The sequence below is a fragment of the Schistocerca nitens genome, chromosome 3 (genome assembly GCF_023898315.1).
Source record: "Schistocerca nitens isolate TAMUIC-IGC-003100 chromosome 3, iqSchNite1.1, whole genome shotgun sequence".
Taxonomy (NCBI): Eukaryota; Metazoa; Arthropoda; class Insecta; order Orthoptera; family Acrididae; genus Schistocerca; species Schistocerca nitens.
Window position 1 is genome coordinate 783,604,102 of NC_064616.1, and position 16,476 is coordinate 783,620,577.

The 16,476-nt window shown below is 37.6% G+C and overlaps 1 protein-coding gene across 1 annotated transcript in view; it reads left to right on the top strand.

Annotated features, from left to right (window-relative positions):
• Positions 1-16,476, top strand: part of LOC126248797 (serine proteinase stubble) — a 229,920-nt gene that overhangs the window by 190,067 nt on the left and 23,377 nt on the right. The window contains exons 5-6 of the mRNA XM_049950187.1: positions 4,901-5,050; positions 5,387-5,529. Coding sequence (XP_049806144.1) covers positions 4,901-5,050; positions 5,387-5,529 — 293 coding nt within the window. The remainder of the gene's footprint in view (positions 1-4,900; positions 5,051-5,386; positions 5,530-16,476) is intronic.

The window sequence follows — 16,476 nt, forward strand, 5'->3', positions numbered from 1 at the left end:
TGTTCAGGGTTCTGTTATTTCCCTTGGTAAGTATGTTTTATGAGGGTCACTCCAAAAGAAATGCACACTATTTTTGTAAAAATACAGTTTTCATTCTGCATGTGTGAAAGTTTACAGTGTGTAGATTCATCCTTCCTGCTTGTTTTCAAACTTAGTTCAACCTGTTCCCGTGAGTGGTGCTGACACAGAATGTCTTCAAGATGGTTGCTACACTTGACATTCATCAGAAGCAATGTCTGTCATAGAATTCTTGTGCTGTAAACATCCACAAGAGGTTGGAAAGGTGTATGGAGATGCTGCTGTCGATCACAGGACAGTTAGTCAGTGGGCAAGAAGGTTACGTGATGAAAGCGGGCACGCAATATTGAGGATTGTCCTCACAGTGGCAGGCCTCATACTGCACACACTCCAGATAATGTGCAGAGAGTTAATGAATTGGTGACTGCTGACAGACACATCACAGTAAACGATTTGTCATGCTACATTAGGATAGAGGAAGGAAGTGTTTGCATAATACTGAAAGTGTTGGCGTTAAAAAAAGGTTTGTGCCAGGTGGGTTCCTAGGATGTTGACAGTGGCTCACAAAGAAACAAGAAAAACGGTATGCAGCAAACTTTTGGAACAGTACGAGAATGGTGGAGATGAATTTCTTGGAAGAATTGTGACAGGTGATTAAACATGGTGCCATAATTTTTCACCAGAGACGAAGAGGCAATCAATGGAGTGGCATAATGCAAATTCACCCAAGAAAAAAAAATTCAAAACCACACCTTGTGCTGGAAAAGTTATGGCTATGGTGTTTTTCGATTCCAAAGGACTCTTGCTTGTGGACATCATACCAAGTGGAACCACCATAAGTTCTGATACATATGTGACGACACTGAGGAAACTTCAAGCTTCACTGAATTGTGTTCCACCACATTGGGAAAAGCAGGATGTTTTACTGTTGCACGACAATGCACGGCCACACGTCAGTCAAAAAAACCACGGAAGCGATCACAAAAGACAACACTGAAACACCCACCTGACAGTCCTGACTTGGATCCATGTGACTATCATCCCTTTGGGAAACTGAAAGACTCTCTTCATGGAACAAGGTTTGAAGATGATGACTCCCTTGTGAACACTCCTAAACAGTGGCTCCAACAGGTTGGTCCAGAATTTTACTGTGCTGGTATACAGGCACTGGTTCCAAGATGGTGTAGGGCAGTTCAGAGGGATGGACATTTTGTGGAGAAAAGAAAATATTGTTCCTAAAGGATGTATCTACACACTGTAAAACTTTCAAACATGTAGAATAAAAGATGGATTTTTTAAAAAAAAATTGTGTGTATTTCTTTTGGAGTGACCCTCGTATGTCTCACTATCTTTATTACAAAGGGAAATTGAACTGTAATCTCAGTGAGCATTAGGTACACTAAGCCTTGCATTCTATGTTGCTGACACTGCTGCACATCTGAATTCTGCTTTGACAAGTTGTTGTTTGCATCTCTTCAAATTGCAAGTTAGATGTAACACGCAGCAATAGTCCTGTTGTGAGGCCCAACTGGAGAGTATCGTTCACTTCTCTTACTACAAATTTCAACAGTGTCATAATCTGCAAATAAATAATTTTTTCTTTAAAGATATTTCTACTAACATGAAGTCCTCACTAAACCTTGTTTCCAAATTTAGCGGTGCCTCTGTAGCATCTGTACAGAACTTCTCTACTACTCAACAGTCAAAGTGACACCCTGAAGTTAACTAACATTTAAACTGCAAATTGCCTGGCTATTTTTAATTGTTTATTTTAATTTTGTCATCTTACATTTCAGTTTCTTCTAGAAAAGGGAACACAGGCTTATTTGTAACTCTCTGTATAACTATAAGTTTTTCCTTCATTGTGTGTCTCAGTTGAATTCTTTAACTTGTCTCCCCCTCAGTTTCTTATTTTCAGCCTTTCATTTCGTTTTCAATATCCTACATTGTTTCAATAAACACTATGTATTTACAATTATTTTTTCTTAATCATTTCATAGTTCTGCAACTGTCACAGTTCATGGTTGCTCTTGCGTGGCATTCTGAAGAAAAAAAAGAACAAGCTACTAAATTGATAGTGTGTGAAACAAATAATGAGGTTAATAAATTATGTGTCAGAATGATTAGGAAAATGGACTTGCATTCAAGAGGTAATAAGTTCAAATTGCAGTGCCATCATCATGATTTAGATATTCTGTTGTTTCCCAAACCTATCAAATGAATACTAGGAGGATGCTAGCAACAAAGTCATTCATAATTCTTTAAGTGAGGTAGTGTTGCACAATGAACACAATGAATAATTTGTATTTAGTAGGATATTAACCCTAACAAAAAATGTTAGTTATGTGAAGAAAGAGAAAAAATTAATATTAGTACAAATTCAATGTGTAAGAAAATTTGTTTTTATCTGTTTCTTGAAGCCTAAGACATTGAAAATATAGTAGATTTCCTGTGTGGGAAACAGTATGAAATCAATGACCTAGCAGAAACTGTTGATATGTTCTTATGACAACGGTTTGCTAGTTTCGATTGCATTGACACCACACAGGAAGTTGGCACTTGAAACTGTTCTTCACTAATTATTTTGAAAAAGAAACAATGATAATGGTTGTTTTACGGATAGTTTTGCTTGGAGAATGTAACAATTAATCTGTCAGGCAGCTGACTGCAGATTTTCCTCTTTTGAAGTTACTTGTATAATCTGAAGGCATGATAATCTGTTGCTTTATGAAATGAGCTTCAGAACATTTGGACCAGATTTGTATCATATTTAGTACACAAGCCAAAAGAAGATAATATATGAAGCAGAGAGCTTCCATACATAGGTAATTAGATATAATTTTTGTGAAATATTTTATGAAAGATTTTAAATATTATGAAGCTGCTTTTTTAGTTAAAGAAATTCCTACTTGATGCTGACAAGGAACACTGTTTATTTCTTGTACTATGCACTAATGTGTAATGAAGATTATGTAAGGTACAAGTTACATTATGACATATGAAGTTACTGTGTGAACGTATACGAAAGATGTTAAGATACTTGCATCTGTGTATCACAATTCAGTACAAAATAAAATATAAATAATATGAAACTTCTGTCAGTATTTATGTCAGGAGAGGAGCATAGCAGAAATGCCTAAGAGCAGAGCAGGTGACTACAAAAATTTAAAATCTCACTTTAATCTCAAGCATTTTTTTAATTTTATACATTTTTTAAAATTAGAATTGTGACACTGTCCTGCTGTTTCCATCGTGGCACTGAGTGAGGCAGTGAAGTGGTTATCACACTGGACTTGCATTTGGGAGGACAGCAGTTCAAATCACCATCGAGTCATCCAGATTTAGGTTCTACATAATTTCCTTAAGACACTTCAGGCAAAAGCTGGGATGGTTCCTTTGAAATGGCATGGCTGGTTTCCTTTCCCATCGTTCCATAATCTGAGCTTGTGCTCTGTCTCTGATGACTCATTTGTTGACAGGATGTTGAACACTGGTCTTCCATCCTTTTTATCCATCTTGGTATAATGGTGCAAGCTAAGTCATATCATATTACTTCTCCCTATGGCAGATTAGCAGCAAAACAGAGCACAACATATTTACGCAGTTCCAGTAACCACACACACAATATGTCACTAATCATCATTACCCTGTTTCACACTGATACTGTAGTTAACTGCCCATTATGAATTCTGCTAACTATCATCATTATGCTGACTCATCTTGACAAGATCTACCATTCCCAAACAAACAGCATTTGACACTGTCAACTAAAAATTCATCTTTATATTAAAAACAGAGATTCCATGACTTACCAAATGGGAAAGCGCTGGTAGATAGGCACAATAAAAAACACACAAACACACACACAAAATTTCGAGCTTTCGCAACCCCTGGTTGCTTCGTCAGGAAAAAGGGAAGGAGAGGGAAAGATGAAAGGATGTGGGTTTTAAGGGAGATGGTAAGGAGTCATTCCAATCCCGGGAGTGGAAAGACTTACCTTAGGGGGAAAAAAGGACAGGTATACACTCGCACACACACACCTATCCATCCACACATATACAGACACAAGCAGACATATTTAAGTCTGCTTGTGTCTGTATATGTGTGGATGGATAGGTGTGTGTGTGCGAGTGTATACCTGTCCTTTTTTCCCCCTAAGGTAAGTCTTTCCGCTCCCAGGATTGGAATGACTCCTTACCCTCTCCCTTAAAACCCACATCCTTTCATCTTTCCCTCTCCTTCCCTCTTTCCTGATGAAGCAACCGGGGGTTGCGAAAGCTCGAAATTTTGTGTGTGTGTTTGTGTGTTTTTTATTGTGCCTACCTACCAGCGCTTTCCCATTTGGTAAGTCATGGAATCTCTGTTTTTAATATATTTTTCCCATGTGGAATGTTTCTTTCTATTTTATTTATATCAAAAATTCATCTTTGTTATTCAAAGATTACTTCTATTCGTAGCTTCCTCAACCACTCTCAGAATTGATTATCACTGATAACTAGACATGTAAATAACATTAAAAATCCCATAAAACCATAACATATGAAGATACTAAAACCTCACAGGATAAAGATGGGAAATCCAAGGACACTAACATTTTCAGGTTTGGAAGAACATCAGTACTTTGTTGCAGTATTTTGAAGCATGTATAAGTTAACAGACTCTGCTTCTTGCAATGTTGCTACTGTATTATACTTTATTGCTATAATATTTTCTCATGTTTATCCCTTAGTGTCTTAATGAAACACTTCAACTTTTTATGTGAAATATAAATGATACACCTAGTCAGGTCATTTAAAAAATATTCTTATATTTTTTTTAAATTAGTTTACCATAGAAGTTCTCATTTGCAACAAAAAAATCCAGCACAAACTTTCTTTAACAGGGCACGACTGAAAGATATAATTGTATTTCTGGGTGAATATGACACACAGAACACTGGTCAGTACATGGAACCCCTTCCAGAAGAAACATTCAGAGTCATAAAGAAAATAATTCACCCAAATTTCCAATTCAGGATTACACAGCCTGACAGGTGAGTTTTGCTTTGGAAGATTATCCTAATGTAGAATAACTAATGTTTTCTGGCATAGACATTATAAATTATGTGGTCTAAACATACAAATTTTACCTATTTTTTACAAAAATGGGAAGTGATTGTTAATGAGATGTTACTTCATTTACGTCTTAAATGTGATATATAAAACACCCAGGAAAAGTAAGTTTCAATAACTGTGAAGTCATACTAATGTAATCTGTATTTTGCAAAAGCACTGCGAAATCGTAAGCTCATACAAATGATATATAATAAAGCCCACTTCACCATAAATATGCTCATGCATGTAAAGTACATATTCCATTGTTGTTTCAGGTTTGACTTGGCTCTACTTAGATTATCACGGCCAGTCTTCTACCGAGAAAACATTTTACCTATATGCCTTCCTAAGCATAATGAAGCATTTATGGGACACACAGGTGTTGTTGCTGGATGGGGAAAAACTGACACAACATATGGTAAGAAGAATGTTTAGTAATCTGAACGGCTAGTATTTACTACAATATTTTTCCCTTTTAGCTGAAAGTCATGTTACTGACTACAGTTATCTTCAAATAATAATTTGTTATTGCAACTACACTTCCCACATTTAGTTGATATTCACCAAGAATGAGCCCTTGTTTGAATGGTACTCATTGACTTACTTTTTTACTGGTATTGTTTCTGGGTAACTTATAGTTCAGTCACCCAGCACACTTAGAACACCAATTTTTTTCAAGATGATAAAACTATTCCTCAATAGAAAACTATAAATTTCTGTAAGAAGCTCTCTGTTAATCTCTACAGATGCAGATGGGTATTATACAACATTGTCCATTTATTCTATCTACATTTATGAAAATAAAGTGATAATCATTCAGTGACTTTGGTCAGTGCACAACACAAGTTCATGCAATTTGATTTGTTGCACATCATTTCTAAAATCTTTGTCTAGTTTCATACAGTATACAACTTCACTTTGTGACTGAATCTACTTTCTACATCATCACTTTATCAGGTTTTACTTTTATTTCTCAGGTGTGATGCCTCAGATATGGAGCTCGATCTGTGTGCCACACTAACAAGTTTCTGAGATGCATGCTTAACTCCACCTTCTTAGGAAAATGAATCAGTGCTATAAATTAAAAGTCAGAATTTTTGGTTAAAGAATGTGTATCATGTAGAGCACTTGATTCCTCTCAGTGCATGATCAGCCATTGTCAAGAAAAATATCACTTTGCCAGTCACTTTAGGAAAATACTGTATTTGTGTTTTGTAGACACCACACAACTCCATGAGCAGAACTATGTGGCTATTGAATTAATGTTGCAGATGATTGCATGTGTCCACTTATTTGAAAGCTCATTGGAAATAGATGAGACATGTGCAAGATGTCCATAATTAAAGTTCCAGTTTCAAAATGCTGTAGAAAGTACACCATTGCTGAAAAAGACAAACATTTAACAAAAATTTTATGAACAGATGATGGTGTAAGCATCTTAACATAAATGGAATTGGCTACAAATGGCAACTGAATCACAGTGTGCTGGCTCTGGTTTGAGTTGCATGTTACACTATCCATACTGTTCAATGTGCATGACTGCCCAAGTTTGACTGTCAACAGTTGCGGCATTGTTGGTTAGGTAAGCCCATCCACCATGGCAAGATTGTACCACATCAGATGAAAAAATCTGTTTATAATCACCCAGAGCACAAAAGTGGCATAAAAAGCAAAATAGCATTGGTTTATAATTGACCTGGGGCCAAAAATCATATAAAAAGCAAAATGACATTTGTTTTTAACTGTCCTGGGAACAAAAACTGCATAACAAGCAAAACAACACTGGTTTGTAATTGTCATCAGACTGTAGAGACAAGACTAGTGTAAGACATGTTCAGTATTCTGTCCACCATTTTCTACCACAAGTTGAAATCAAGAAACAGCTTGTTCCACACCAGATTGCGATGTCTGGAGGGTCATGTTCAGAATTTGTTGCCTTCAATTCAACTATGTTCATAACTGGAGCACTGAACACATCTTTCAGATGCCTCATAGCCAGAATTCACATGGATTAAGATCAGGTGATCTGAATGGCCAGGCTGTAGGGAAATGATGGTTGATAATTCCAGCATATCTGAAATGCCTCTTCATTGGTTGTGCAAGGTGTGGAGGGGCACCACTTTGCATAAAAATGATCCTACCCACACATAAATGCTAATGAAGGGCTGGAATCATGTTGGTGTCTAAAAGAATCTCACAGAATTTACCAGTGATGGTACAAGTAGTAGGACCCACAGGACTTATCTCCTAGAAAAAATATTGCCCTATGATAATCGATGCCATTAAACTGCACCACAGAGTCACCTTTATGGAATAAAGTGGTACCATGTGACGAATCAAGCTGGGATGATTTTAATTCCCCTCTTGTTTTGCCATCTGCCTCCTTAAATTCATTTTGTTACTTTTAACTATTTGCCATTAGCATACGTGAATATAATCTGCATTTTCATAAAAGAGAAAGATTGGCCCTCAGTTTTAATTGAATATAACACCAGATCTAATTTTGTGTTTAGTTTTATGTATGTAATTGATTTTCCTAACTTATTTCGACTGTTCCTAGTTGGTATCTTTCATTATAGGGTGAAATCAGTAATTGTTTCATAACTTAAATTCTATTTTTGACATATAAACAAATATAAATTCTGCACTGATTATAAATGTTTGGAAGACGAAATAGATGATAAAGTATGTATATGGCTATATTCAAAAACATATTAGCAAAGTCAGCCCTTAATTAATTCCAAAGTAAATAACAGTTTTGTCCAAAGTATTATTTGTGTACCTATATTTGTTAATTTTATGATTTAAACAAATAATTCCGTTTAACCCTTGTAGTAGAAGAAACTGTTAAAAAAGACACAATCTGTCGATGTATTCAGTTAATTTAATGAGTTAAGTTTTAATTGTAATTTCTGTAAATTTAACTTCGAACAATGTGTAATTTCAGTACTGATTATTGTGATGATATATAAGGGCACGAATTTTGGTCACAAGGCAGTCAGTCCACGGCTGAGTTTCAGAGAAGAAACCTGTGTTCGTTATAACAACAACAATGCTTCAAATTAACTGTGGAATAAGTGTTAAGCTGTTAGGCTTTGTGTAAAAACAGTGACAATGTCTGCTCCATACATACCTGATTATTCTTCAAGAACGGTGAATTTTTTGGTTAGGTTTTATTGCTTGTAGATGTTCAACAAGAAACTATTGTAGCAGTATGTGGAGTTTTAAACAATAGTGCAATCACCATATAACTGTGTATTATTGGGGGGTTGTGAACAGTGAAATTAAAGTACTGTAAAATGTAACTGTGCATCTGTCGGCTTCATAATTTTCAGTAGTCAATGTCGGGATCCACAACCCATTTTTTCAGCCAGAGTAGCAACGCAGTATGATGACACCAAGAACAATCAACGATCAATGAAATAATAAAAGTAGATGGAACTACCACAACCAGTTGATGTGCATGCAGATTTTCTGTTGCCCACGTTCTGGAATTCTGCATATTGACATATCCTTAGAGATGGAAATGAGCTTCACCTGTTCACAGAATGTTACATGGTGATTCATTGTGGACTTCCATGCAAGCAAGAAATTCCAGAGTGGAGGTTTGTCTTGTTGGTAGTTCAACAGGAAGCAAATCCTGAACATAGGTGATTTTGTATGAATAGCAATGCAGGATATTTTGTATGATTTTCCATGCTCACAGGCATGTCAAATATTTGGGCAATTCCCCTTGCACTGCTTGTTTGCACAGCACTGCTTGACCCCTGCAATGTTATGATTATATTGTTGACAGACATTGAATCAACTGCTTTCCTTCCTCTGCCATATTGCACCTCAAAAGAACCTGTCTGTTCAAATTTTGAAATAGGTTTCTCCAGACCCTTAGCAGACATCAGACCAATGCCTTTTTTCATACCCATGAGCATCCAGAACTTCTGCAGGGTGCTGGTGCACAGACATTGTTCTTGAAAAGAGCTTTACCAGCAGTGCTCAATCCTTCATGGAGATGGTCATGTTGGGTTTCTCAGATCCAAACTGAGGAACAGCCATGTGCAGTGCATCTATTGGTATGCATATTCTGACACTTACAGTGCCATCTGTTAATCAAATTTTTGTTTACACCATTACAAGATTGTTTAGTGTGGTGTAACAATCTATGTGGACCTGGATGTAATGGTTCTGACAGAGTGATTATTGTATTTGTTTTTGGCACATAGCATGCAAGTATAGGGAAGCTCAATGGCACATCAAATACATTTAGGTGACATTTCACATGGCTTGACAACTGACAGATTAAATTCTTATCAGTCAGCATTACATAAGCTGAGAGTTTGATGACAGTGGTAATGTCATTTCTAGGTTTTTAGGAACATTCAGAGAGGGAGGAAATGTTCAAAAGTAGTACAGCAAAGTCAGTTATGAACTAGAACCCATTTCCATCCAGTCAGTACAGTACAAGTACTGGTCTGAGGCCTTGTAGGTCATACATGGTCAGTTTTTGATACACCTTTTATTTGAATCATGGGGTCACATATCATTGTGTTGCAAAGGCATCTTCTACAGCACACATTTTTGTCAGTCTCATGTTCTTTCATGAATCTTGCAGATCCATTAACATACAGACAGGAATGTGAATATAACCTTGATGTTACTTCTCAATGAATATTGCTGAATAGTATTAATACTGATAATTACATACACTGAAGCACCAGAGAAGCTGGTACAGACATACATATTCAAATACAGAGATATGCTAACAGGCAGAATATGGCTCTGTGGTTGGTAATGTGTATATAAGACAACAAGTATCTCGTGCAGTTGTCAGATTGGTTACTGCTGCTATAATGGCAGGTTATCAAGATTTAAGTGAGTTTGAATGTGGTGTTATAGCTGGTGCACGGGTGATGGGAGACAGCATCTCTGAGGTAGTAATGAAGTGGGGATTTTCCTGTATGACCATTTTACGAGTGTACCATGAATATCAGGAATCTGGTAAAACATCAAACCTCCAACATCGTTGTGGCCAAAAAAAGATCCTGAAAAAATGGGACCATCAATGACTGAAGAGAATAGTTCAAGGTGACAGAAGAGCAACCCTTCCGCAAAATGCTGCAGATTTCCATGCTTTGCCATCAACAATTGCAGCATGTGAACCATTCAACGAAACATCACTGATATGGCCTTTCGGAGCTGAAGGTCCACTAGCGTACCCTTGATGACTGCACAACACAAAGCTTTACACCACTCCTGGGCCCATAAACACTGACATTGGACTGTTGAAGACTGAAAACATGTTGCCTGGTCAGACAAGTCTTGTTTCTAATTGTATCGAGCGGATGGACAGGTATTGGTATGGAGACAACCTCATGAACCTATGGACCCTGCATGTCAACAGGGGACTGTTAAGCTGGTGGAGGCTCTGTGATGGTGTGGGGTATATGCAGTTGGAGTCATATGGGACCCCTGATATGTCTAGATATGTCTCTGGCAGGTGACACATACATAAGCATCCTATCCCAGCAGGATGATGCGACACCTCACACATCCATAATTGCTGCAGAGTGGCTCCAGGAACACCCTTCTGAGTTTATACACTTTTACTGACCACCAGACTCCCCAGACATGAACATTATTGAGCATATCTGGAATGGCTTGCAACATGCTGTTCAGAAGAGATCTCCATCCCCTCGTTCTCTTACGGATTTATGGACAACCCTGCAGGATTCATGGTGTCGCTTCCCTCTAGCACTACTTCAGACTTTATTCAAGTGCATGCCATGTAGTGTTGCGGCACTTCTGCATGCTCATGGGGGCCCTACATGGTATTTTTTTTTCCTTTATTAAAACAACCATATATGTACATAAGCACAAAAACAAAATAATGAAGTGCTGGAACTGTTTCAACACGAATTGTATCCTACAATAGACTGAAGAACACATTTCAATATAGTGCCATTTGTAAGCTTACAAAATAGAACAAAAATAGTAAACTGACAATAGCCTCTTCAGTCCAGACAGAAACATAGAACCAAAATGCAAACATATATATAATTGACTGTCTTAACTAGAATGACAGTTCTGTCATTTGATTCATAACTGTCCAAACTCAAAACCATTTGGAGCATACAAACGGATAACAAGAGATGCACAGGAACATAAATTAATGAAAACGTCATAATGAAGTTAATAACACCATTGAGAAGTCTGGAGCAGTCCTAGGAACAGGTGTAACCCCTTATTCATGGTGTATTTTGTTCACTACATAGTCTTGCATGTGATTTGTGTCCTTACTGGCATTGAGAATTACCCTACACCTTGTTTTTCAAAAATTATGTCTAAAATGTTAGCAAACATCTTCCTGAAATTTGGGTAACGTTTCATCTTCCAGCGTGCTGTTCTCATGTAAGCCTCGAAACCAATGAGATTATCTTCACTATTGTGGATGATGATATATGTCACAAACTGTCCTAAGAGCCACATCACACTGTTGTTCTTGGTAGCGGGAAAATGTTCCGTGTCCGGCCAGAGCAGGATGTCGGAGCAGTGGCTGGCTGGGCTGCTGCGGGTAGTCAGGCCCAGCCCCTGCTGCACCCATTTCCAGTTAATAAGATGACCGCCACAAGTGAAGCGATGGCGTAAGGTATCGACCAGACCACAGCGGACGCATTTATCACTGTCACTTAAACCAATTATATGCAACCTTTCATTAGTGGGTATAACATCGTTTACCACTTTATACCATGTGGACGCCACTTCAGCAGTGTGGACAGTTAAACTTATGTTGTCCCAAACTGCCTTCCAATGAACACTCGGGTATTTAAGTTCAATGGGATTCCGGACTATTGGAGATGTCCATCTTTTTAATAACAGGTGCGTAAATCCTGCATGAAATAATGTTCATCAATATAGCTTACTTCAAGAAAAAACTGCTTGACATGTCGTAGTTTGTAATGTATTTTACCTACATCAATGGGTGGGTGCATATCGGTGGGTTGTAAGGTTCGGAAGAGCCAACTGGTTACGCTGAGAGGTTCCTTGTCCAACAAATGGGTGATTCGTTTAATATATAACGCATTACACTTTCAGTTAATGTCAGGCATGTTGAGTCCGCCGGCCTGTCTGGAAGACGTCAGCGTGGTGTATTTCACTTTGAACAGATGCCCTTGCCATATAAATCTATTAGAGAATTTCATCACGTGTTTGGCCTGCATCTTGGGGACTGGAAATAGTTGGGCCATATAGTACGCTTTACTGAATATATAACTGCTGAGGAGTCGTATGCATTGGAGAATGTTAACGAACCGCCAATTGTTTTCATAGATGGCACCTTGCATTTTATTGGTGACCTGCTTCCATTTTTTTGCATTCATTTTTAGTGAGCATTTGTCGATAATCATCCCCAGAGTGGTGTGGGCTTCGACATGCTTCGCCTAAGGTATAATAACTGCGTTGAATCCTCGAATGTTGACAAAGGTGCATTTACCGGCATTGATTTTAGCACCGGAAGCACTACAGTACTCATCTACCACGGTGGTATTAGACAGATGTACCAGTTTCTTTGGCTCTTCAGTGTAAGAACAGGTGGTAGTTATGAAGACTGAAAATTCAGATTAATTGTACTTGAATGGTCTGTCCATCAGATGTTTTAGTAGTTTAGTTCTTTTTTTGCATGTTCTGTGGATCACATTTGTGACAACTTGTATGATATGGAATGTGTCATAGGTGCGCCCAATAATATACATTTTCTCTGCAAAAATGGGGCTACAAGCTGGCCATTTACAAAATTGGAATGTTTTGTTTTAATCTTAACTTACAATCAAATTTGAAAAATGTAACCCAACCCCATACACACTATCTACTCAGAAATTCATATATGGAATAGAATGAGTTATCAAGTGCAAATGATATTCAGTTTAATCATAGACTGCAGGCTTTCACAGCCAGTATTTTTATTATTGCTGATATTTGTTTTATGGGCATTAGGCCTAGGTCCAAGGCATAGTTCCCTGCCTAATATTTCATCTTCCAGTGCTAGAGATGTACTACTTTCTGAGCCATTAAAGCCTCTGATGATGTCTCCAGCACTGGAAGACAAAAACTTAATTAGAGAATTATGCCGTGGACCATGGCCTAATCATAATACAAATATCAGCAATAATGATTGGATTTAGTTTTTGAAACTTTCATTATATGCCAACACATTTAATTTGCAAGGAAGGTGGTCAAATATTTATATGGCTGCATACTTTGCTCCTTTCTGTGCAAGAGTAACATTAAGTTGTGATTAGTGAAGGCTGTTCTTGTTGCTAGTGTATATTTATGGGTGCTACAATGATTTTCAAATAATGCCTGATTCTTCAAAGCAAATGTCATGAAAGAGTAAATGCACTTTGATGCTGTTTTTAGTGTGCCTATCTTTTAAACAGTTATCTTCCTGATGTTCAAGGATAGACATTAAACAATATTTTTACACCATGTTTCTTTGCTGGGAATATTACAAGTCTATATCTGGAATTTACCCAGAAAATTGTTTCATACTACCTCAAAGAATGAAAGTATCCAAAGTAGGCTTATTTTTGTGATGCTTTTATCACCAGAATTAAAAATAATATACAGGAAAATATTGCTGAACTCTAACATTTGACAAAATCTGTAATACATAATTTCCAACTCATGTTCCAATCAGTCTTCACACCCAGAAATGTTCAATGATTAGTTTTACATGTTTCCTTTCCTAATTGTTCTATTGCTATTGATGATGATATGACTGGTGCTGTGTAGACCTGAATGAATTGTGTTTTTCTATGTTAAGTGGTACCAGGAACAGATCAATAATACTTTTGAATATTTCACTTATTGTTCATTCTGTTGTTGCTGCTCTGTTGGCTTTTATTATTGCACTTGCACAATCAGTAAAATGCAGAGTCATTTGCATATAGTGTAGAGGTGGCGGGTGGTGAGTGAATTGCCTGCTGGCAGGTCAAGATGGAATGCTGTTGCCCACCTGAATGTGGGTTGTGGAGGTAGTGGAGATTGGAATTGTATGGCAGACCATCAATAAAAGATCTCTAGGTTCAAAAGTCTTTTATTCATGTCAATTAGGGAGATGTAATTGTAGCAGGAGAGAAGGTTGTTGTTTTCTGTGACATGGTAGGCCATGGTCACATGGTATGCTGGTGTCAGCAGTTGCACTTGCTGGTGGCAGTGGCTGCTGGCATATGCACAGCTGCAGAGCTCTGATGTTAGGTGGCATGCCAGCAGTGATGGATGACAGAGGCTACCACTCATGGCTTGATTGCTTCTGTGTATAATGTGCTGGAATCGATGGTGTTTAAACAATGGTGCCCAGCCTGAATGAAGATTATGGCATGTGCTCACCGCATGCAATGATTAGCAACAATGTAGGCCTGCATGGGCTAGAGAATGGTGACAGTGTAGCTGGGCAAATAGCTGACCCACACTCAAACTCAATGCCCCCCCCCCCCCCCCCCCCCCGGGAGGTGGCTGTCTGTAGATGGTAGTCACTCAACAGGCGACCCATTGGTGTGAAGATACAGAGTTGACCACATTCAGACTTTAACCCAGGTGGAAACCTGCAGCTACTGGTGCTAAAGTATGTCAATTGCAGCTGGTTATTTCACCTTGTATTGCAAATGATCTTCATCTTTTAGTCATCTCCTGGCATAGATTGTATCACTTGGCAACTTGGCATACCATACACTTCAGTTATTACTGAACACAATGAACATCTGAGAGTGAGGATCTAAATTAAGTGGTCTATATATAAACCAGACTGGCTAGTGTTTTCCACCATGGCAGCACTTCAGTCTGGAAATCATAAAAGGCTGGAGCCCTGCCACTGTTGTAGAGTGTCCCAACTTCGGCTTTCAGATGTTCTACACCACCAGCATGCTGACCAAGTGTTCTTGCATTCTGAATATGTCTCTTACTTCACAGCACCTTGCTTTTGTGCTGACAGGCACTTCTCCCCCTGTGACATTGATCTGCTGAATCGACACTGGGCAGTCCATTACACCAGACTAGGTAATGGTGCAACAATAACAAGAACATGAGCTATCCTAGAATTGATCTCTGTGGAAAACCAGTAGTAATTTGTCTCCATTCAGAAAAATATTCATCACATGGGCTGCATGAGCTATCTAACATGCCCCTTATCTTCCTATGAGTTAAATGTGAAATGAACCACATACTCATAATACCTCAAAAATCATGAACTGCAAAAGAACACTGTGATTTGCACAGGCACATGCCTTTAACAGATTACAAAAAATTTCAGTAGGAGAGATCTTGTCATTAAGATATTTTAAAACATTGTCAGTGAAATGGTAGATTACATGTTCAGTGAACTGGCCCTTCTGGAATCCAAATTGTGACTGACCCAGAATCTGCAGATGTGCTCAATCATTCTTAAACACATTACCTTTTTCAAAACTTTTGAGAAGATAGCTGATAGTGCAACAAGTTGGTATTTGTTAATAATGTCCTGCTATCTATTTTGAAAAGGGGTATAAGACATGGCACACTTTAGTCTGTCTAGAAAGATATCTTTTAAAGTGATGCATTAAATATATTGTTGAGTACAGAAACTACATCAAAGCTATTAATATTTTGCTTGAAATGTTACCAACTCCATGATAATTTTTGCTTGACTTAAGTATGTTGCTGATTTCAGTGAAAAAAGTTGGAGCGATCTCAAATTAACTGAACGCTAGAGGCACTACTTGTCACATATACTGCAATTCTTTTTCTTTTCAGCTGGTTGTACCACATTTGCTTTCAAGAGACTTAATTATTTTGCTGACTCCAGTGGAAAAAGTTGGAGCAATCTCAAATTAACTGAATGATTGTGTCACTGGTTGTCACACATGCTGCAGTTCTTTTCCTTTTAAGCTGACTGCACTGAGTTTCTCAGTTACATTTAGAAAGTAATTGTTAAAGATACTTGCTACATGTTTGAAAGCATGGACCATTTGGTCATTATATTTAATTACAAGATTGCCATGGTCCCTAATAGATTTTTCCCATTTTCCTCCTAAGTACAGTCCATATTGCTTTGATTTTGTGTCAAGAATTATTAATCTCTGACATGACATTAAAGCTTTTATGATTTAAAAAAAATCTTTCTCCATATACAACAATATACCTACTGTAATATGAAAGCAGTTGCACATCTTTGCTTATTATGATCATTAGGTATGGTTCTTTCCTTCTGCTACACGATGCTTTAAAATGCTTTTTCTTATTGACAGTTTCTTTGATACACTACTGCTGCCATCTTTTAATTTTTGTTGGGAAACAGCAAATTAAAACAGAGAGGAATATATTACAAATGCTTTAAATT